Source organism: Gossypium hirsutum, chromosome A06, assembly GCF_007990345.1.
Source record: "Gossypium hirsutum isolate 1008001.06 chromosome A06, Gossypium_hirsutum_v2.1, whole genome shotgun sequence".
NCBI classification, from domain to species: Eukaryota; Viridiplantae; Streptophyta; class Magnoliopsida; order Malvales; family Malvaceae; genus Gossypium; species Gossypium hirsutum.
Window position 1 is genome coordinate 121556838 of NC_053429.1, and position 22803 is coordinate 121579640.

Consider the following 22803-nt stretch of genomic DNA (forward strand, 5'->3'; position numbering starts at 1 on the left):
CGAGAATGTAGGAAATAATAATGGGAGATAGGGTTTGACGGCAGAAGAAATTAATGTGGAAGAAGAATCTGTTTTAAATTGTTGAATGTCTCTGTATTAAGGGTGGCAAGTGGGGATATGTCTGATAGGGGCATGGAAGATTTGAACATGGGTTTGGTATTGGCATTAGGGACGGGTCAAGAGTTGGAGGGTGATCCTAAAGCATCGGGTGGAAATGATTTGGGCTTAAATGAGTTAGCTTTGCAAGGTCCAAATATTGTTGATAGTCCAAAGTTCAACAGTCCAAAAAATATTGAGAGCCCAAACCTCAACAAAGTTTCATCCAACCTTTCAGATTTAGAGGGTCAAAGGGATCCTTTTGCAGAAGTCGAATCAGAGGTGGATTTTCATCATTTTAGAAAAAAATAAAAAAAATCAAGAAGGTTCTGAAAAAAAGAATCTGATCTATGCGAGAGATCCAGGACTCAGTACTTGCTTCAAAGGAGAAACAAAAAAGGGACAAGGCAGTAAAAAAATTGAAAGGAAAGAGGGATCCCACGGGTGTAGAAAATATTGTAAATTTGTTGCTGTCAGGTTTTGACATTAGTAACAGAAGGAAAGTTACTCTCAAAGAAGCAATGGAGACTTGGGAGGTGGGGAAAAGGTTGGGATTCAACGTGCAAGGTGATGAAGAGTAGATTATTGAAGAGCTTATGAGGTTGGAAGGAAAGCAATAGGAGGGTTTCAAAGGCAGTGAGCTGACGTTTTGCGATTCTGGTAAGAATTTAGTTTGCCAATTTAAATTTCATTTTTTCGATTGGATTGGAGATATGCATTTAGTAACATGGAATGTTAGAAAGGCTGGGTTCGGGGGCTAAAATCGAAGTTGTTAATAGATTGGTGAAAATGCATAGAGTTAATGTTTGTTTTATTCAAGAAACTAAGCTAGAATTTGTGTCTATAGACTTAGTTAGAAAAATTTGGCGGATGAAAATTTCGGTTTTATTTTTGCTGTTGCATTTGATTGATCTGGAAGGCTGTTAACGTTATGGGATAAGGGGTGTTTTTGGTCAGAGTTTAGCATTATGGGAAGAGATTATTTGTAGTTGAAGGAAAATGGGTGCTAGAGGGAAAGAGGCTGCTTTGATTAATGTATATACCTCTAACATCCTTTCGGAACAAAAAATGCTGTGGGAAGAGATAATTGGATTGAAGAGTTTATTTAGTAAAGCTTGGATTGTAGGAGGGGTTTTCAATATGGTGAAGAATAGAAATGAAAGAATTAATTGTTCGAGTATTGAGAAGGGATCAAAGGAGTTTCGAGAGTTTATTGATAAATGTCAACTGGTTGATTTGCTGTTGGTAGGGAAAAATTCACTTGGATTAGTCTGGATAGCAATCGTAGCAGCCTTGATAGATTCTTAATAGTGGAAGAGTGGAGAGTACATTTGAAGGATTTTCAACAGAATGGCCTTTATAGATCAATATTGGATCATATCCTAGGTCTGTTGGTTAACGAATTTCTTGATTGGGGTTTAAGACCATTCAAGTTTGTTAATGCTTGGCTAAAAAAAAAGGACTATAGGAATTTAATCGAAATGGAATGGTTGGAAATGGGGGGTTTAGGTGGGAATATGGCTGGTAAATTACATAAATTGAAGGGAGTTCTTAAGATGGAATATTAAAGATGGTAGTATGTTAGAGAAGAGAATAATTGATTGCAATGACAAAATTAAGGAGATTGATGAGAAATGAGAACATAGGAAATTGACAGAGTCGAAATTGAAGAGTTTAAAAAGATGAATATTAAACTTTGGGGTATTACGATATAAGAAGGGAACTGCAAGAGCTTTATTTTCGGGTTCGGTGACTGCTTATGATGTGGATGAGGCAGAGGCAAGTGCGGTTAAGGCAATGAGACCTCGGTCTCTTCAAGCAATGTTTGTCGACATCGATAGAGACTTGTTAAAGGCGGGAAAAGTAGCATTATCGGTGGCTGATTGAAAAGGCAACGAAATGGCTGCTGCATTGGCAATTGCTGGCATTAATAGGGATAATATGTTTAAAGCTTGGTGGTGAGATTGTGGTATTGCTGTTTTTTGTTGCTGTAATTGTTGGTTTGCGACTATTAAGATGCTGAAATTCTGAATTATGTTTTGCTGTTATGTTTGTCTTTGATAACAACACAGTCAATTGTTGCAAAAGAAAAAATAGTTCATCACAATATAGATTTAATTTCACTATTGTATCAATATATAATATTTTTAAAGCTATTCAATTTAGTCCTTATAGTAACAACTAATCTAAATCAATTCAATTTCTCTTCTATTCGATTTGAAGGCTTGAAGAAGATGAAATCTTCTCACTCCTTCCACTATGTTTTTATCAGTTTTTTTTATTTTATGATTTGCATTATAATTTAATTAATTAAATTAAGATTTTATATCACATATATATATACACATTTGTCCACTTATGTAACACCCCTATCTCGTAACCATCGTCAGAATAGGTAAGGGGTATTAGCAGACAGACAGGACATTTCAGACCAATTCAGAATCACAGATATCACATAACATTAATACATAGGCAATCATCAACAATTCATTCCTTATGATTGTCTATGAGACTTAAAATATACTTTTAAGGACAGTCAGGACTAAACCGAACACATTCATAAATTTCAGAACTCAGAAAATTTTCGATTCTATTGAGGTCACACGCCCATGTGACGAGGCCGTGTGCCTCACACGAGCACCAGACACACCCATGTGAACCAGCCGTGCCAAAACAAGGCATACATACTGACTTTTACCCACGGCCAACAGACACACCCGTGTGCTATGGCCATGTGATACTTAGCTAGCTAATGACTTGAGCCCGCGGCCATGTGACACGCCTATGTGTCTTAGCCGTGTGATCTTAAGAGGTTATTGCTTTGCATATACAGCCACAAGGCACGCCCGTGTTCCCTGACCGTGTGGCACAATGCAGGCTTGGTTTAAGCCAACTTGCCACCCTTTTTTGGGTCATTCCTACAAGCAAAATTAAACAAAATTTATACTAAAATTTTCAGCCAATTCCATGTTCAACACATGCTTCATTATAACTAAATCGTCACCATTCAATAACCTATTCAAATCCATACCAAAACACATTAAAATTCTTATTACAACAACATGCCAAAATGCTCATTTCATAGCTCACTTATAGCACCTTCTAACTTATGCTTAAACTTACCATTTCCTCAACTTGGTATATTTCAAAATGACCACAACATACAAGACTATATAACCATTACAAATATACACAATTTGGCACCACAGCCCATTTACCAAAACTAAGCACAAAACATACCATTTGCTAGCCAACTCTCATGGCATAACATATATACACATATCAAAGCTTAAATACATAACATTTTAGCCTATACATGCCATACTTAAAAATATTTATATTTTCAAAAGTACCAAAATGAGTTCGATAGTATAGTGACGATCCTTGACAGTCCCCGAGCTTGTGGTAGCTTCGATATCTATAAAATAATTCATACACACAAAGTAAGCTTTCAAAAGCTTAGTAAGCTCGTACTAAAATTATCAACAGTATATAAACATTAAAACATCAATACATAAATATATATAAATTCTCAAATCATCTATCAAATCTATACCAATCCTATCCATAATATCATAACAATTCAATGAACTTCACCTAGATAATATCATCTACCACAAAGGTATCATACATACCTGGATCTTCCCATACTTATTCACTTTCAATCTCACCTCTTGCTTGAATGATTCAAGACTTTCCATAAATTATTCATACTTTAGCATCTGCACACTTAGTGCTGTAAGGGTTAGCCGAAGCTAAAATAATTCCGCACACTTAGTGCCATTTCAGTTAGCCGAAGCTAAGTTGGTATCGCACACTTAGTGCCTTATATAGCCGAAGCTCTATTAAAGCGCACACTTAGTGCCCAGCATAGTCGAATATCATTATGCTCAAATAAAAATCAAATATCTATACAATTTATACATTACCATCGCATTAAAACATAACTTTAACTTCATTTATCACGTACGAACTTACCTCGCACTCGGAATTGTCGATTTGAATTGTCTACTCGATAACCGTCGACTTTCCTCGATCTAAATTTGAATTCCTCCTTTCTTGATCTATATGTTTTCAAAATTAACCCTTTTATTCACCAAATAATTCAATTCAATCCATAAACACATATTTAGGGCATTTTACAAACTATCCCTCACATTTTCACATTTCGACACTTTAGTCCCTATTTCACAAATTCACAAAATACATATAATTTGCATATAGTCAAGCTTAGCCGAATTCTCATAGTACTCATACTAGTCCACACATTTCATTTATTTCACATTTTAGTCCCTCAAAATAACATTTTTACAATTTCGCCCAAATTGCTCAAATTCATCGAAAATCCAAAAACAAAACATTCAAACCCAACATCAAGCTTTCTTAATTCATCATATAACATCACAAAACTCATGAATCCATTCATGGAACTTTTCAAAATCATCAATAAAAGCAGAAATTGAGACATGGGCTTGATAATATACTAAGTAACGATCACAAAAATATAGAAATCATCAAAAACCAAATAAAATACATACCTTAATTAAGACTTGAACTAGCTGAAAACCTAAAGCTCTTTTTCTTTTATTTTTTTCTTCAAATTTTGGAAATATAACATGATAATGGCCTATTTTCATGCTTTTTTTAATTTTATTAAACATTATATGCCATTTACCAACTTTGCCCTTAATATTAACATATAAAAATCCACCTACTAATGTCTATACTTGTCCATGCATTAGTAAAATGGTCCAATTTCTTCATAAGGACTTCATATTTAAAAAGCCACATCAAATAGGCACTTTAACAACCAGCACACGGTTTTTACATTTTACGCGATCAAGTCTTTTTTTGCAAATTAAGCACACAAACAGTTAAATTTTCACACAAGACTTTCACACATGTCAATTCACTTATAATAGGTGTAATACCTCAATTTTTCCCGGCCCATTGGAAGCCAAGGCATAATCCAAAATTTCAAAATATAAATAAAAGTCTCTTAACAGTCCTTTACCCAAATACAAAAGCCTAAACGGTAGGCCCAAATACAAGAGACCTTACCCAGTTACATTAACCAGCAGGCCCACTGTTACATCCTACCCAGATACACTAAACCTAAGACCCATTACAATAGACCCAAGTGGACCCAAGACAAAAGGGGCCCAAGTGGCCCAGCTTGTTACACCAAGGCATGAAACCCTAGGGTTTCTGCCTTTCTCCTTGCGCCGCAAACAGAAGGTTCCAGAAGCCAAGCCTCATGACTCTTCAGCTCCTGCTGTTCCAGCTACCCCATCAAGGCCATGATTCCAGGCCCCAAGTCATGTCGAGATCAACACCACCAGTGGACCATCATCAAGCCTTTGCCATTGCCGGATTTTTTGCAAATACCTGCAAGACAAGACAAAAGACACAAAGCAGAGAAGGAAACACAGCAAATACATAGAGCAAGAAAAAGGAAACTAAAAAGTATCTCAGCGAATCAAGGTCAAAGATACAGTGAGCAAGAAATAGAAAGAAATCGAAGATTTCTTTCCCAATTTTTGTAATAAATAGTGGCTATAAAAGCCCGAAAAACCAATGTAATAGGGGGGATTTTTTTTAAGAGAACAGAAAGTATACTGACATTCATTCAGAGAAATAAAAATAGTCCCTAAAAGGTGATTTAATTGTACCTTGTTCTTATTTTAGCATGCATATATAAATCATTCTAAGTAAAGATTGTTGGGTTTTAAAAAAAGAAGGAAAGTTACCTATATTACGCTGGAAAAGGGAAGGGTTTTTATCCCTCCGACCACCATGCATGGCGGCGCGTAGGCGCGTGGGAACCAGTGGACGGAGGTTCCATGGAACTCCGATGGCCAGCCCCTAGTCCTCTTCAGAGGATTCTATTTTTTTTTTAAAACAATATCCGAAATGATTTTTAAGCCTTAGTTTTGGCTTATATAGCCATAACAAAACAACACCGTTTTAGCTTAGTCTGATAAGCTTAAAACGACGACGTTTTAAGACCTCAGAATCCGCGTGTTGACCCGATTACCCGAAAAGGATCTGCGTGTTTTCTATTATTGGAATATCAGGCCGTGTAATTGATTATCTCTTGTCTTAATGTCGGAAATTAAAAATATTTAAGATTTAATCCTCTTTGCATTACATGTGTTTGTATTATTGCATGTGTTGCTATATTCTAATACGCATTGCATTTGCATGACCGTTGTGGTCACACCCTTAAGTGGGAGTGAGAAGCTACGCCTTCGTGAGGTTTTAGCCTTCGTGCAGGATAGTGGATCACTTTCGGGATACATCCGTACCTATGGTTTCGTGAGATTTTCATCTCCGTGTAGCCATAGGGAAATATATTCCCCTGAACTGAACTCGATCCAAATGACCTATAATGGGTGAGGATCGAGGAATCTGCTGGTTCAGGTACCTCAAACTTTAGAACCAACCTCATATAGAAAAAACCATAAGAGCCCAACTTAGTTAGAGTTAAACTTTAGATATTACCCTTATAAATTATTGTTGAGATTTATTGATATCATGTGATACTGACTATTTTTTTTTCTTTTGTTTGTATGACATTTTGCATTTACAAAGGTATCGATTCACGGTCAGTGTCTAAATTAGAGAGTTTTATTATGGAGAACGGACTTCTTGATAGAGTGGAGGGCAACGCCAATGTCCATAGATGGTCTGAGCAAACTCAGTTAGAAAAGGGAGATAGTATAGCTGCGGGATATATGTCGGAGCTGTCAGGATATACTCGCATCAGTGTTACACAGAATAATCTCCAAGAGGTTAAGGAGATTTGGGATCAATGGGGCAACGAGAGTAAATAGTTATTCTACGGTAATTACGGAGACTTACCTTACTTGCTCGATGTTCAAATAGATGAGCACTTGTTCTGAGCCCTCGCTCAGTTTTGGAAACCAGCGTACAGTTGCTTTACTTTCGGGGAGGTAGACTTGGTGCCTACCGTAGAGGAGTACACTGCCTTGTTACGTTGTCCTAGGTTCCAGGTGGATAGAATCTATTCTCAAGCTATTAATGTCCCTACCTTTTGGAAGAAATTGATGGCTATTACAGGGATGAGCGAGTAGTGGATTACTGCCAGAATTAAAGAGAAGGGCGAGTGCAAGTGCATTTCATGGGATGCTTTGAAGGATCTGATTTTGACACACCTTGATGAAGCAAAGAGGGTAGATGTTTTTGCCTTATGTTTGTACGGATTGATGGTGTTCCCTAGGGCTTTGGGATATGTGGATGAGGTAACTACAAATCTTTTCCATAGACTCAGTAAGAGGGTCACCTCTGTCCCTGTAATTTTGGCAGAGACATTCAGGTCCTTAGGCACATGTAGGAAAGCTGGTGCAGGCAGGTTTTTTGGTTGTACACAATTGCTTCTAGCTTGGTTCTATAGTCATTTTCGGTTGATAGATAAGGTCGTTTGTCGGGTTTTCTTTGAGGATTACTCACCGCTGAAGGACATAGTCGCTTCAACTAGGAGAGTTGATGTTCCAGAGGAGAATTGGATGGTACTACTTCAAAATCTTCAGTCGAAAGATGTTGAATGGAGAGCTTCGTGGATGTTTCCTGGTGAGATTCTTTACCGTTGCGGCAGTTTCGATTAGGTTCCTTTATTGGGAATTTGGGGTGCCATTGGTTATGCCCCCTTGCTTGTGTTAAGGCAATTCGGTTTGAGGCAGTTCGTGCCAGCAACTCATGGGCTAACTCAAAGTGAGTTTGCATATAAAGGAGCCGATTACAAGAAAAGGGTCGGTGAGATCTCTAGCGCTTGGAACAAGACGTGTCGGTTGAAAGGAGTAGCTATTGGCCCTGCTACGACTCCAGAATATGTTGAATGGAGAGGTAGAAGGATTAATGATAATATTCCTGAGCCAAATATGGAAGGATCTCGACCGATGGAGGAATATCTGCAAGTAATGCCCTCGGAGTTAGAAATTATGAAGCAAGAATTTGAGAGGAAAAATCTGGAGCTCGAGAAAGGATAGCAAAGTTGAAGAAAAAAGATGTACTTGAGTTTAGATATTGATGTCTAGAAGATGGAGGTCGAAAAAGAAAGAAAGGATAAGAGGAAGATTGAAGAGGATAGAGATGACTTGAAGGAACACTACAAAAAGGCACAGGTATCCTTGAGAAGAGTGAAAATAGGAGGGTCTTCAGATCAGTTGCAGAAAGAGGTCCAAGAAGGAAAGGCTAGAGCTGAGTACTGGGAGAAGAAGTTTCAGGAGATGCAATCGCGGAATTTGGCATTAGAAGAAGAGAATAAAGGGTTGAAGTCTAAAATAACTGAGCTTGGAAGATCCCTTCGTTGGCATCGCAGCCATGATTCTATGGTCGAGTTAAAAGAGCTAAAGAGTAAAGTTGAAGATTTGGAAGCAGCATTGCAGGAAGGTAAACTTCAGATCCAGCAACTCGAGACGCAAGGAGATTATCTAAAGGGAGAGCTTCATCAGTCTAGAGGGCAGATTAGAGAAAGGGATCATGTCATGGGAGAAGCCATCGTTCAGATTCGAGAGGTTGCTGAATATGTGCAAGACTTGGCAGTACGAGCCGATGTATTGAGTATGATGTGTGGGTCGTCGTCAGACATAGGAAGAGAGTTAGCCCTTTTATTAAAAAGAGTTAAAACTTTAGGCATTAGGGCGAAAGCGTACTTGTAATCCATTTATATGTAAAGATATTCTTTTTCTAATTAAAGTTTTCTAAATGAGATTGAATCGAGATTGATGCCTTTGTTGCATTCATACATTTGCATTACATCATATCATATGCATTCAAGGTTATAAAAAGACCCTAATTAATTAAAGTTTCTTTATAAAAGTAGAAAAGAAAAACTGGAAATTACACATCCTTACGGCACTCGCACTAAAACTAAGAACATGGATCAAAGGTTTGAGCAATTACAAAAGGATATGCAAGACCAGTTGCAAGAGCAGTTGGCTAAAATGCAGAATGAGATGTGGGAGCAAATGATGGAAGCTCAGAGGAATATAATGGCCGAAATGGCTCAGTTACTGAGGGCCACTGATAAAGGAAAAGGTCCTATGGTCATCACTGAAGAGGAAAATGAGGGTTCTCCTCCAGGTTCTACACCGCCGCATGTATCATTGCAAACTGAGGCACCTCCTAGAAGGCCATCTACTACTGTGAGGCCTTAGCATGGGCCAATTGATGCTGGTGTCCATGTAAATTTCCTGGTTGGTTCAGGGCTTAATATGGGTGACAATCTTACTAATCCTCTTGTTCCCGATCTAGATATGGTGGAAAAGGAGGATTTGAAGGCCGAAGCTGCAAGGCAATTGGATGAACGCTGCAGATGGTTAGAAGAAAAGTTCAAGGCTTTGGAAGGTACTGGCAATAATCATGGGGTTGATGCCAAGGACTTAAGTCTGGTCCCAAACCTATTGTTACCTCATAAATTCAAAATGCCAGAATTTGAAAAGTACAATGGCACTACTTGCCCAGAGGCCCACATCACAATGTTTTGCAGAAGGATGATGGGGTATGTAAACAATGATCAGCTGTTGATCCATTGTTTTCAAGATAGTTTGATAGGAGCGGCAGCCAGATGGTACAATCAGTTGAGTCGGGCTAGAATAAGTTCATGGAGGGATCTTGCACAAGCCTTCATGCAACAGTACAATCATGTAACAGACATGACCCCTGACAGGATTACCCTGCAAAACATGGAGAAGAAGCCTAATGAGAATTTTAGGCAATATGCACAGAGATGGAGAGAGGTAGCAATGCAGGTTCAACCACCACTGTTGGAGAAGGAGACCACTATGTTATTTATTAATACTCTGAAAGCCCCATTTATTACTCATATGATTGGAAGCACTACTAAAAGTTTTGCGGACATAGTTATGGCAGGAGAGATGATAGAGAATGCCATAAGAGGGGGAAGAATTGAGGGGGGAGTACCCAAAAGATCAGCCCCAAGAAGAAAAGACAATGAGGTAAACAATACAAGTGATTTTAATTCAAAAGCAGTCACAGTTAGCCAGCCCAAAGTAGCCACAGTTGGGCAACAAGGCTCTCAAAAGCAGGAATCCAACACTAGGCATGAGAGGATGCAATTTACGCCTATACCTGTGACGTATAGGGAGCTCTATCAAATTCTATATGATGCGCATGCTATAGCCCCTTTCCATTTAAAACCATTACAACCTCCGTATCCTAAATGGTATGATGCAAATGCCAGATGTGAATATCATGCTGGAATATCGGGGCACTCAATCGAGAATTGTACTGGATTTAAGAAAGCCGTAGAGAGGTTGATCAAGAATGGGGTTTTGAAATTTGAGAGTACCTCAAATACTGAGAATCCTTTACCGAACCATGACAATCAGGGAGTAAATGCCATTGGTGAAGCTGGTGGAAAAAGGGAAAAGGAAAATGTTGATGAGATAAGGATGCCTATGAAGGTAATCTGGGAGGAGATGATGAAGAGAGGTATGTTGACCTCTAAAAATACGAAAGAAAGAACGTGAGACTACGGTGAGTTCCGTGAAGATTGCTAGGAATTCAAGGCCTTGGTGCAAGGCTTCATAGACAACAAAGAGCTACAGATTTATGAAGGTAGCTCAAGTGAAAAGCAAGTATGTATGCTGGAAAATGAACAGCAAAGAACCAGTAGACCAAGGATCATTATCTCCCTGCCAGGGAATAATGAAATGGGGACACCAGCAGCGTCCAAGGTTATTATCCATACACCTACTCCTTTCCCTTACAAGGATAGCAAGAAAGTACCATGGAGTTATGACTACAGCGTGACGGTGCCGGGAGAAGGAAACATAGTCAGCGCATCTAAAGATGTACGAGATGAAGGTTCCCATATGCGGAGTGGGAAGCGTTATGATATGGGGGACGTCAGAGTGGAGCCCACAAAACTCAAGAATGTTGAAATTGAGAAAAAGAGTGAAGTACCTGTTAACGAGCCAGTGAGGGAGGAGGAAGCTAAGGAATTTCTAAAGTTCCTTAAGCATAGTGAGTACAGTGTGGTCGAGCAGTTGCGTAAGTAACCAGCACACATATCAGTTTTGGCCTTACTGCTAAGCTCTGAAGTGCATCGAGAAGCATTGTTGAAGGTACTCAACGAGACATATGTCACTCATGATATATCTGTCAATAAGTTGGACCGGTTGATAAATAACATCAGTGCTGATAATTTTATCTACTTCAATGATGATGAAATTCCACCTGGGGGCATAGGGTCAACTAAGGCTTTGCACATCACCACTCGTTGCAAAGGATACACGCTTCCAAGTGTACTCGTTGATAATGGGTCCGCTTTGAACGTCCTTCCATTATCTACATTGAACAGATTACCCATCGACAGTTCGCACATGAAGACATGTCATAATGTGGTAAGAGCCTTTGACAGAACTGAAAGGAAAGTAATGGGACGAATTGACATCCCTTTGGTGATTGGACCAAATACATATGAAGTTGACTTCCTGGTAATGGATATCAAGCCCTCCTATAATTGTTTGTTGGGGAGGCCATGGATACACTCGGCAGGAGCGGTGCCTTCTTCACTGCACCAAAAATTGAAGTTGGTGACAGATGGGCGCTTGATAACCATCAATGCAGAGGACGACATCATAGCAGCCGTCACTAGTAAACCTCCTTATGTAGAGAAAAATGAGAAGGCTATTGAGTGTTCTTTTCGTTCCTTGGAAATTGTTAATGCTACCTTCATTTTGGAGGGAAGTGAGGTGCTGGTTCCCAGAATGTCTAGAGCAACAAGGATGGCCCTGTAAATAATGATGGGGAAAGGAGCATTGCCAGGAAAATGACTAGGAAAACAGTTGCAAGGAGGGATTCAAGTCCCAAAATTGATGGAGAAGAAGGATCGCTTTGGTTTGGGTTTTAAGCTAGACCATAAACAAAAGAGACAGAAGATGGAAAAGCGTCAAGCAAGAAGGAAGGCGCGTTTGAAAGGAGGAGAAGTAGAGTGGGAACTGATGACATTCCCATCTATATCCAAAACCTTTAAGTCAGGAGGGTTGCTGGTAGAAGAGAGTCATCAAATCAATATTGTACATAGTGAGTGGTTTGGATAGGAAAACCTTGAGGGTATTCGCCCTTACGAACCGGGGAGCTCTCTAAACAATTGGACTGCAGAGGATCTTCCTGTGGTCTTTAGAAATTTTTCAGAGTAATTCTCGAAACATGTTTATTACTCTAGGGCCTAGGAGTAGTAAGATTACGTTTGTGAAAATAGACTTATGTTCATCTATTATTATTCAAATAAAACATAACTTTTATCAATTTAAAAGAGTATTGCTTTATTTTTATCAACCAATATTCCTTTAAATTCTAACAACTCTTATTCTTTTATTCATAGCACATAAACGATCATTCTTAAATTCATTCATTCTTTGTATATTCTTTCATACCCCTCACAGGTCTCTAGATATCAATGATATGAGCACTAATACTGTCGCTCCTGATTTCTCTTGTGAGCAAGACATGTGTTTAGAGGAGCCTCAGGATTTTGAAGATTTTCAAGATTGTGACGTATCTCTCGATCTATTAAGAATGGTAAAACAGGAGGAGAAACAAATCATGCTACATGAAAAAGAGGCAATAGAGAATATAGCCCTAGAGGAAGGGAAGGAGGTGAAAATTGGAACACTGATCTCTAATGACACAAGGCGTAGCTTGATTGAGTTGCTTCAGGAATTCAAGGATATCTTTGCATGGTCTTATCAGGATATGCCCGGATTGAGTACTGACATTGTAGTACATCGTCTTCCGATAAGACAAGAATGTAGACCGGTCCAACAGAAGTTGCGAAGGATGCGGCCAGACATTGTCCTGAAAATAAAAGATGAGGTCAAGAAGCAGTTTGATGCAGGATTTTTGCAGGAAATGAAGTACTCTGAATGGGTAGCTAATATTGTACCTGTCCCTAAGAAAGACGGGAAGGTACAAATGTGCATTGATTACAGAGATCTAAACAAAGCAAGCCCAAAGGATAATTTTCCTCTGCCACACATCGACACTTTAGTAGACAACACAGCGGGAAATTCGTTGTTCTCCTTCATGGACAGTTTTTCAGGATACAATCAGATAAAGATGCATCCAGAGGATATGGATAAAACTACTTTCATAACATTGTGGGGTACCTTTTGTTATAAAGTAATGTCGTTTGGGTTGAAGAACGCAGGGGCAACATACCAACGAGCCATGGTAAACTTGTTTCACGACATGATGCATAAGGATATTGAGGTATACGTTGATGATATGATCGCCAAGTCGCAAACAGAAAAAGAACACATTGAGGTCTTGAGAAGATTGTTATTAAGGCTGAGAAAATTTCAGTTAAAGCTCAATCCAGCAAAGTGCACCTTTGGAGCCAGATCGGGGAAGTTATTAGGCTTCGTAGTCAGTGAAAAGGGAATTGAATTTGACTCAGACAAGGTCAGAGCCATACGAGAGTTGCCTCCACCACGTAATCAGAAAGAAGTTCGAGGATTCCTAGGAAGATTGAATTACATTGCTCGGTTCATTTCACAATTGACTGAGAAATGTGATCCTATCTTTCGTCTCCTCAGAAAGCACAATCAAGGCGCTTGGGATGAAGAATGCCAGAATGCTTTTGAGAAATTCAAGTAGTATTTGTTGAATGCTCCAGTGTTATCTTCGCCTAGTCCAGATAAACTATTTATACTATTCTTGTCAGTGTTCAGCAGTTCTATGGGATGTGTGCTTGGTCAGCATGACGAGTCAGGGAAAAAGGAAAAGGCAATTTATTATCTCAGTAAGAAATTCACTGACTGTGAAATGAGATATTCGCCAATCGAAAAGTTGTGTTGTGCATTGATTTGGACTACACGGAGATTAAGACAGTACATGCTATACCATACTACTGGGCTCATCTCAAAATTAGATCCATTAAAATACATGATGGAATCAACGGCTCTAAATGGAAGAATGGCGAGATGGAAAATTTTGCTTTCAGAGTTCGATATAGTCTATCTAAGTCAGAAGGCTATCAAAGGAAGTGCGGTGGTAGAATTTTTGGCCAGTAGAGCTTTGGAGGATTACGAGCCATTGAATTTTGATTTTCCAAATGAGGAGCTAATGTGTATAGCAGCAACTGAAGATTCTCCATGGAAGCTAAATTTTGATGGGGCTTCTAATGCAGTCGAAAATGGAATTGGGGCAGTCTTGGTATCCTCGAATGGCGACTATTACCCATTCACGTGCAAGTTGGATTTTGACTGTACAAATAATATGGCTGAATACGAAGCATGCATCATGGGGCTCCAAGCAGCCATAGAAAGAGGTATAAAAACCCTAGAAGTATATGGAGATTCTACGTTGGTAATCTATCAGCTAAGAGGTGAATGGGAGACAAGAGACCCTAAATTGATCAATTATCGAATGGTAGTTTTGGGGTTACTAAGAGAGCTTGATGACATCACCTTCAACTATCTCCCACGAGACGAGAATCAGATGGCAGATGCTTTAGCAACCTTGGCTTCAATGATTAAGGCAAACAAAGAGAAAGAGATGAGACCAATTCAAATGAGTGTCTATGAATTTCCAGCTAGCTGTTGTAACCTTGAAGAGGAAGAAAAAGATGACAATCCTTGGTATCAGGATATATTGCGATATGTAAGAGATCGTAAATATTCAGCACAGGCATCCGAAAATGACAAACGAACCCTGAGAAGTTAGCTTGTGACTATATTTTGGACGGGGATGTTCTGTACAAGAGAAGAAAAGACCAAGTACTTTTGAGATGTGTCGATGCTGTGGAAGCCAAGCTAATTCTAGAAGAGGTTCATGAAGGTATATGTGGTACGCATGCAAATGGGTTCACGATGGCAAGACAAATCATGAGGTTTGGCTATTACTGGGCCACTATGGAAGGAGACTGTATCAACTATGCCAAAAAATGCCATAAGTGTCAGATTTATGGGGACAAAATTCATGTACCACCCTCACATTTACATGTCATGACATTTCCATGGCCATTTTCCATGTGGGGCATGGATGTCATCGGACCAATACCGCTGAAAGCTTCGCATGGACATCGGTTTATTTTCGTAGTGATTGACTACTTTACAAAATGTGTAGAGGCTGCTTCTTACGCAAATGTTACCAAGTCAGCTGTAAGTTAATTTTTGAAGAAGGAAATCATTTTTCGGTATGGAATGCCTGAGAGGATCATATCCGACAATGCATTGAATTTGAACAACAAAATGATAACAGAGGTTTGCGACCAGTTCAAAATCAAGCATCAAAACTCTTCACCTTATCGTCCAAAGATGAATGGGGCAGTGGAGGCTGCCAATAAGAACATTAAGAAAATTGTGGGAAAGATGACTGAGACTTATAGGGATTGGCATGAAAAGCTACCGTTTGCACTCTTGGCTTATCGAACATCTGTTAGAACTTCTACTGGGGCAACTCCGTTCTCGTTAGTTTACGGGATGGAAGCAGTTTTACCTATTGAAGTGGAAATACCTTCTCTCCGAATTTTAACAGAGATAAGGTTAGATGAAGCTGAATGGGTTCAGTCTCGATATGACTAGCTAAACTTGATTGAGGAAAAGAGGCTGAAGGTTATCCGACATGGTCAGATGTACCAGAAGCGTATGATGCGAGCTTATGATAAAAAGGTTCGTCCAAGGGAATTCCATGAGGGGGACCTTGTGCTAAAGAAAATCCTTCCCATTCAGAAGGACTTTAGAGGGAAATGGATGCCAAATTGGGAGGGGCCATACGTCGTGAAGAAGGCTTTTTCTGGTGGTGCATTGATTTTGACAGAAATGGATAGAAAGAGCCTACCCAATCCGGTGAACTCAGACTCAGTCAAAAAGTACTTTGTCTAAAAGCGAAAAGAATCCAAGGTGAAAACCCGCAAATGACGCCTTGAATTTTGAAAAAAAAATGGAGAGGCCAAGATGAAAACCTACAAAGGGCACCTTGTGACCAAAGGGATTTTGAGTTGAAAACCCGAAAGGGCAGCTCAAATTTTGAAGGGCACACAGCAACCTTGCTTGACAGAGAGTGAGGCACAGTGTACATTGGGGCATCAACAAAGTACTTTGGATCTTTTAAACACATGTCGAACTCAAGAAAGACTTCGGGGAACTAATGTATAGATGCTCAAGCGGCGATATTTAGAGCATCTGATTTTTATCCTGTTTGCTATCTTTAGATTCTATTTCTTCTTAAAGATATGCTATCAGACTTATTTCCTTTGTATTGTTAACAATTCAAATCCAATTATTCTCAAAGATTTACTCATCTTCCGATACTTTTAAAGTATGTTGCATTGAAATAATGATAGATGAACTAAAATATTTTCACAAACGAAGTTTTGCACATTACTTTGGAATTTCTAGATAATACAAGAAACTAAAACAGGACAATTGTTCGAGAAATTCAAGTAAGTAAGGGATGAAGGAACTCGAGGGATTTCTTTCTTCCAGCCCAAAAAGAAATGGATGATTCAATTCTTACAAACATCCTTAGTAGATCATAGCATTGGAGGAAGGCCTACAAGCTAAGTAAGAACAAAATTTTGAGAAAGACAAATGAATGAATGAATAATGACACCTGAGATAGGGGTCATATTTACAGCACTTTGCATCATAACATGTTAAGGACATTCGACTCATTTCAATCATATCATACTTAGGCATAGGCACTTACTCATCTTACAGGTCATGTCCTTTAGGGGATAATGAAGATCAAAGATTTCAACATGGCATCCCTGTGCTTATGGGAAATAAATTGAAGACAACAGATCTAGACTTCAGACATTTATGCTGAAGCAGATCCAAGATGATTTGGTATTCTTGTGTTTACAAGAAACAAATCGAGGACATAGCAGATTTGACTCTCAGATGTTCTCAAATATAGCAGATCTAACCTTCAGATGTTTATACTGAAGCAGATCCAAGATGATTTGGTATTCTTGTGTTTACAAGGAACAAATCGAGGACATTGCAGATATGACTCTCAAATGTTCTCAAACAAACTCAAGATGGTTTGGCATCCTTGTGCTTACAAGGGACAAATCGAGGACATAGAAGATTTGATTCTCAGACGTTCTCAGATATAGCAGATCTAACCTTCAGATGTTTATACTGAAGCAGATCCAAGATGATTTGGTATTCTTGTGTTTACAAGGAACAAATCGAGGACATAGCAGATATGACTCTCAAAAGTTCTCAAATAGATCAAAGACGGTTTGGCATCCTTGTGTTTACAAGGAACAAATCGAGGACATAGTAGATATGATTCTCAAAAGTTCTCAAATAGATCAAGATGATTTGGCATCTCTACAAATCGAAGAAGCAAATTTTGCGGGGAGCAGATTGAAAATTCAAGGTTCGACGAGCCCGGGCAAAATTGGCTTTTTTATATCTTTGCTTTATTCCTGTTATACAACAATGAGCAAAGAGGGGCAGCTGTAATACCTCAATTTTGCCCGGCCCATTGGAAGCCAAGGCATAATCCAAAATTTCAAAATATAAATAAAAGTCTCTTAACAGTCCTTTACCCAAATACAAAAGCCTAAATGGTAGGCCCAAATACAAGAGACCTTACCCAGTTACAATAACCAGCAGGCCCACTATTACATCCTACCCAGATACACTAAACCTAAGACCCATTACAACAGACCCAAGTGGACCCAGGACAAAAGGGGCCCAAGTGGCCCAGCTTGTTACACCAAGGCATGAAACCCTAGGGTTTCTGCCTTTCTCCTTACGCCGCAAACAGAAGGTTCCAGAAGCCAAGCCTCATGACTCTTCAGCTCTTGCTGTTCCAGCTACCCCATCAAGGCCATGATTCCAGGCCCCAAGTCACGCCGAGATCAACGGCACCGGTGGACCATCGTCAAGCCTTTGCCATTGCCGGATTTTTTGCAAATACCTGCAAGACAAGACAAAAGACACAAAGTAGAGAAGGAAACACAGCAAATACATAGAGCAAGAAAAAGGAAACTAAAAAGTATCTCAGCGAATCAAGGTCAAAGATACAGTGAGCAAGAAATAGAAAGAAATCGAATATTTCTTTCCCAATTTTTGTAATAAATAGTGGCTATAAAAGCCCGAAAAACCAATGTAATAGGGGGGATTTTTTTAAGAGAACAGAAAGTATACTGACATTCATTCAGAGAAATAAAAACAGTCCCTAAAAGGTGATTTAATTGTACCTTGTTCTTATTTTAGCATGCATATATAAATCATTCTAAGCAGAGATTGTTGGGTTTTAAAAAAAGAAGGAAAGTTACATATATTACGCTGGAAAAGGGAAGGGTTTTTATCCCTCCGACCACCATGCATGGCGGCGCGTAGGCGCGTGGGAACCAGTGGACGGAGGTTCCACGGAACTCCGATGGCCAGCCCTTAGTCCTCTTCAGAGGATTCTATTTTTTTTAAACGATATCCAAAATGATTTTTAGCCTTAGTTTTGGCTTATATAGCCACAACAAAACGACACCGTTTTAGCTTAGTCTGATAAGCTTAAAACGACGGCGTTTTAAGACCTCAGGATCTGCGTGTTGACCCGATTACCTGAAAAGGATCCGCGTGTTTTCTATTATTGGGATAATCTTCTAATCGGTCCCCCTACATTTTCAATCTTTTTAATTTTATTTATTTTTATTTTAATTTGGACCCTGGACTTTATATTTGTTTTGATTTAGTCCTAAACGACCTTTAGATTCGGTTCTACAGAACGCAGTCGTTTTGGGATTAGGGTTTAAATTACCCAATGAGTCCCTCGACTTTCAATTTGTGTTTTGATTAAATCCAATTTTTTTACTATTTTGCAAATTAGCCTTGTAATTTTATTTAAATTCAATTTTAACCCTTTCTTTTCATTTTATTTTCTTTATATAATTTATTTATTATAAAAAAATATACTTATATTATTACTAAAATACTATTTATATATTTATAAAAACTTTTATTTATTACACATTGTTTACCTATACGTATATTTATATTTTATTTTATTATATAACATGTATTATGTTTTATTTTTATATTACTTATTATTTTATATATATATATCATATATTACCAATTATACTATTTATGTTATATCATATATATATTATTTAGAGCTTGTAAATTGTTATTATCAAAACATATTTTAAACTCATATTATATACACATTTCATTATTTATTTATTTATTTATTTATTATATATTATTTCATTTTAAATTAATATTGTTATATTATGAATTCTCTTATATACACTCTTAAACCAATATATTACCATATAATTATTATTCTTTTGTAAATATTCTTGTTATTATATTATATATTATATATTAGATACTATTTCAAAATGGATATGAAATATCTTGTTTTTAATTGTATGTATATTTTGTTAGCAATCAATCATTTTTTTATTAGTTCTTCTATATGTTTTGTATTGTATGTATCATGTATGTGTTAAACTTTTTTATTTATAATTATATGCATATTGACATTACATTTATTCTATTTGTATATCATGCATTATTTGATTATGTTTGTTTTTATATCATGCATCATTTAAATATTATGTCATATGTTTATATATCTTGTTTATTCATGCTATATATCTTTGTTTGCATTTTTTTGCTTTATATGTATTATTCTTTATATCGTAGTATTCATTTTTTATTTACCTAGTACAATAATATATTATTATGATTTATAATGCAATACAATTCTCCACGCATCATCTTTAAAAAAACAAGTCTCCAAAATTTTCAAAAAATATAAAGGCAATACTTGGTGTTTGGAAATTTCGAAAAAGTAGTGCCCTAACTTATTGGGTTGCAACTTTTCTCGTTAAGTTCGAATAGTCAAGTACCCTTCTAAAGTTTTTAAAGGATTTCAAAACATAAGTGACTGTCTTGGAATTGCAAAGTGATATGTCTTAACTTACTGGATGTAGCATTTTGCTGTTTCGAGATGGAGATTTCTAAAGGCTAACTTATAGTCGATACTTTGATACAAGTAAACCCAAATTTTCAAATACTTTAAAGAGGATTACATCTTAAAATTTTAATTTCCGACATTAAAAACATTTTGATAATCAATTAGGTACCAATTTTGGGCGTTACGAGGGTGCTAACCCTTCCTCGTACGTAACCAACTCCCGAACCCATTCTTTTGATTTTGTAGACCAAAACCAACGATTTTAAAACAAATGTTTTAAAGGTGATCCAATCACACCTAAAAAGATTGGTGGCGACTCCCGTTTTCGTTTTTAAAGTCGATTCTCATTTTCGAAAACTAGATTTAAAAATGGTCTCGACAATAGGCACAAAAAATAATATTAAAATATTTTTCCAACTCGTATATGTGGTCCTGTAACCACTATTCCGACTAGGGTCAAAACTGGACTGTTACAACTTACATGCCCACTTAAGTATTGAGAAGGTATAATTGCCTTTTAATCTTGCTTCTTCTAACCTTCCCAACCCAACCTACATTTAGGCCCGAACTCGGAAGATCACATTAGCTACTAAAATGATCTCATAAGCTATTAGAATTTTTAAAATAGTTATTTTAAAACATTTGTTTAATTTAGTAGGAAGCTTAGATAAATACCAATTTATTTAGTACTCGAAATCTTAAATGCAACTTTGTAGCAAAAAATGAGATTTGTTTGTTTTTAATAAAAACTGGGGTTCCTCATAATAAATTAATAATCATAACTTGATATCCTAAAATTTAAATCAAATGTCATTCAACATAAAAACTCAAATCCTAAGTCCTATGCCACAGTTTGGAATAAAATAGTACAATATTTGAATAATAAAAAAAGGAAAAAAAGCCAAGTATTGAGCCTAAATAATTCTTTAAGTAAAAACTGAGCTTAAACCCTCCGGATGTCGCATCCTCGTCCTAACCTGGTGGGTTATCTCTAATGAAGGAAATAAATAGCGGAGTGAGCTATGATGCTTAGTGTGAGTTTATTCACAAGAAAATCAGTGCAAATAGATAGTAAGACAAATTAAATAATGAAACATTGAATAGTCGCATTCGTCTAGCAGTTCAGAGTCTCGATTTTTCAAATTAACCATCATTAGTATCATAGATTTTATATTTAACCCTTTTTATTTTGCCCTCCATTTAAAAATTTTATATCTCACATTTCACTAAAAATTCTTGATTTCACCTTTACCTTTTGCTTAGGAATTTAGAAAAATCAGTCAATTTTAATAGATGATAATCAAAAGAGAAGTTGAGTTTATAACTTACAAAAATTTTATTTAATTTATTGAATGTTTATTTTTCATCATATGTTGAAGATACAAAGCATTTGAAACATAAGAAAAAGGAAACTACTACATAAAATTTACTTCGACACATAATTTATAAATATTATATATAGTCTTCAAGTTCTTGTTCCAGTTCAACATCTTCATAACTCTAACAAGTTTAAGAGAGAAACGCTGCAATTTAATTAACCCAAAAAAATAATGAAAAAAGAAAGATAATTTTTATATATAAGCCAAATAAAATTGGGTTTTTCTCTGTGTGTACGTGTGTTCGATTCCATGAGATTTTCACCTTTGATTAATTATAATTAAGTATCAACGCAAATGATGTTCGTTTTCTTCCACGCAAACAAGACTTCACGTTTGGAGTAGTACATTTGCCCAGTTGGATCATAGTAATGCTGCACCAACATCACCACTACCATCATTATCATCTTAATATTTGCATACATGTATGTAGGATGAAGGAAACAATGGTGGTTTGATATACCTTATAGATCCTACCAAGGCCCTTACGCCCAGACAGAACATAGTGCTCTTCGGCAACCCATCCAGGGAGCAACCAGTCATAGGGAGCATCGGTGTTGTCAAAGTACTTGACAACGACACCCGGTGACATCCTATTGCCCCTTTTCTCAACTTTCTCTTTCACCACCTTCAATTTGGCTAGCGTCAATGGTGATTGCTCCTTAGCCTGTTGCTGATGTGTTGTTGCTACTACTGCTGGTGGAGGTCTCTCCCACTTCCTCTTCCTCGAGCTCGACTCACCACTCTCCACCTCCATCATTATGCTAAAACCTACAATGCTTATTGTTTTGTATGAACCTTCTCATGTCTCGTCATCTATATATAACTCCAGCATGGGTTGTTAATTTTGTAATTTTGCAAACTTGCCTTTCATTTTTCTCTTTTCTTTTGCATTTATCCCTTATGGTATTGAATAATTTCTTTCTAAATTGATTGAGCATATTTTATAAAAAAAATTTAGGTTTATTCTATTGGTTATACAATTATTCTCAAAAAAGGTAAAAAGTAAATGGTGAGCCAAAACCATTATATACACCATTAATAAAACGAATCCACATTAGATTTTGACGTCATTCTTATACTTAAAATAAAATATTAAAAAAGGAAAGTGACTTGGAAATTTACTTGTAATAATTGAGACAAATCATTGGTTTAATTTAGTAATATAATATATATTTTTATTTTAATTGAGAATATTATTTTATTTTGTATATATTAAAGGATAGAAACTCATAAAAACTACACATGATTTTTGGTCCAATATAAAATTTGATACATGAATTTTGATTTTGTACAATTATACATAATTTTTTATTCTATTTAATTTTAAAAAATTACTAAAAATAATATTATTGATGTAGCATGTAGCATCATTTTATATTTACATTTACACATG

General features: G+C 37.0%; 2 protein-coding genes across 2 annotated transcripts; one reads left to right on the top strand and one right to left on the bottom strand.

Annotated features, from left to right (window-relative positions):
* The first annotated feature begins 9332 nt into the window (after nucleotides 1–9332).
* LOC107963114 (uncharacterized) lies at nucleotides 9333–11882 on the top strand. Its single transcript, XM_041115457.1, has 5 exons — nucleotides 9333–9688; nucleotides 9956–10544; nucleotides 10641–11092; nucleotides 11177–11457; nucleotides 11641–11882. The coding sequence occupies exons 1-5, from the start codon at nucleotides 9333–9335 to the stop codon at nucleotides 11880–11882; spliced, it is 1920 nt and encodes a 639-aa protein (XP_040971391.1).
* A 6072-nt stretch (nucleotides 11883–17954) lies between these two features.
* Nucleotides 17955–22164, bottom strand: LOC107963445 (uncharacterized). The gene is made up of 3 exons (XM_016899962.2): nucleotides 21871–22164; nucleotides 21732–21781; nucleotides 17955–18024 (listed from the first exon to the last, which is right to left on the bottom strand). Exons 1-3 carry the CDS (start codon nucleotides 22162–22164, stop codon nucleotides 17955–17957), a joined length of 414 nt encoding a protein of 137 aa, XP_016755451.2.
* Between the last annotated feature and the right edge of the window lie 639 nt (nucleotides 22165–22803).

Excerpts from the sequence above, each read along its gene's own strand:
- LOC107963114 (XM_041115457.1), top strand. The coding sequence starts at position 9,333 with ATGGGTGACAATCTTACTAATCCTCTTGTTCCCGATCTAGATATGGTG. Across the intron at positions 9,689-9,955 it reads ATAGGAGCGGCAGCCAGATG|CACTACTAAAAGTTTTGCGG; the intron begins GTACAATCAGTT and ends TATGATTGGAAG. Across the intron at positions 11,093-11,176 it reads GAAGCTAAGGAATTTCTAAA|CTCTGAAGTGCATCGAGAAG; the intron begins GTTCCTTAAGCA and ends CTTACTGCTAAG.
- LOC107963445 (XM_016899962.2), bottom strand. The coding sequence starts at position 22,164 with ATGGAGGTGGAGAGTGGTGAGTCGAGCTCGAGGAAGAGGAAGTGGGAG. Across the intron at positions 21,782-21,870 it reads GCCTTGGTAGGATCTATAAG|CATTACTATGATCCAACTGG; the intron begins GTATATCAAACC and ends ATGTTGGTGCAG. Across the intron at positions 18,025-21,731 it reads TACTCCAAACGTGAAGTCTT|GTATTTGCAAAAAATCCGGC; the intron begins GTTTGCGTGGAA and ends CTTGTCTTGCAG.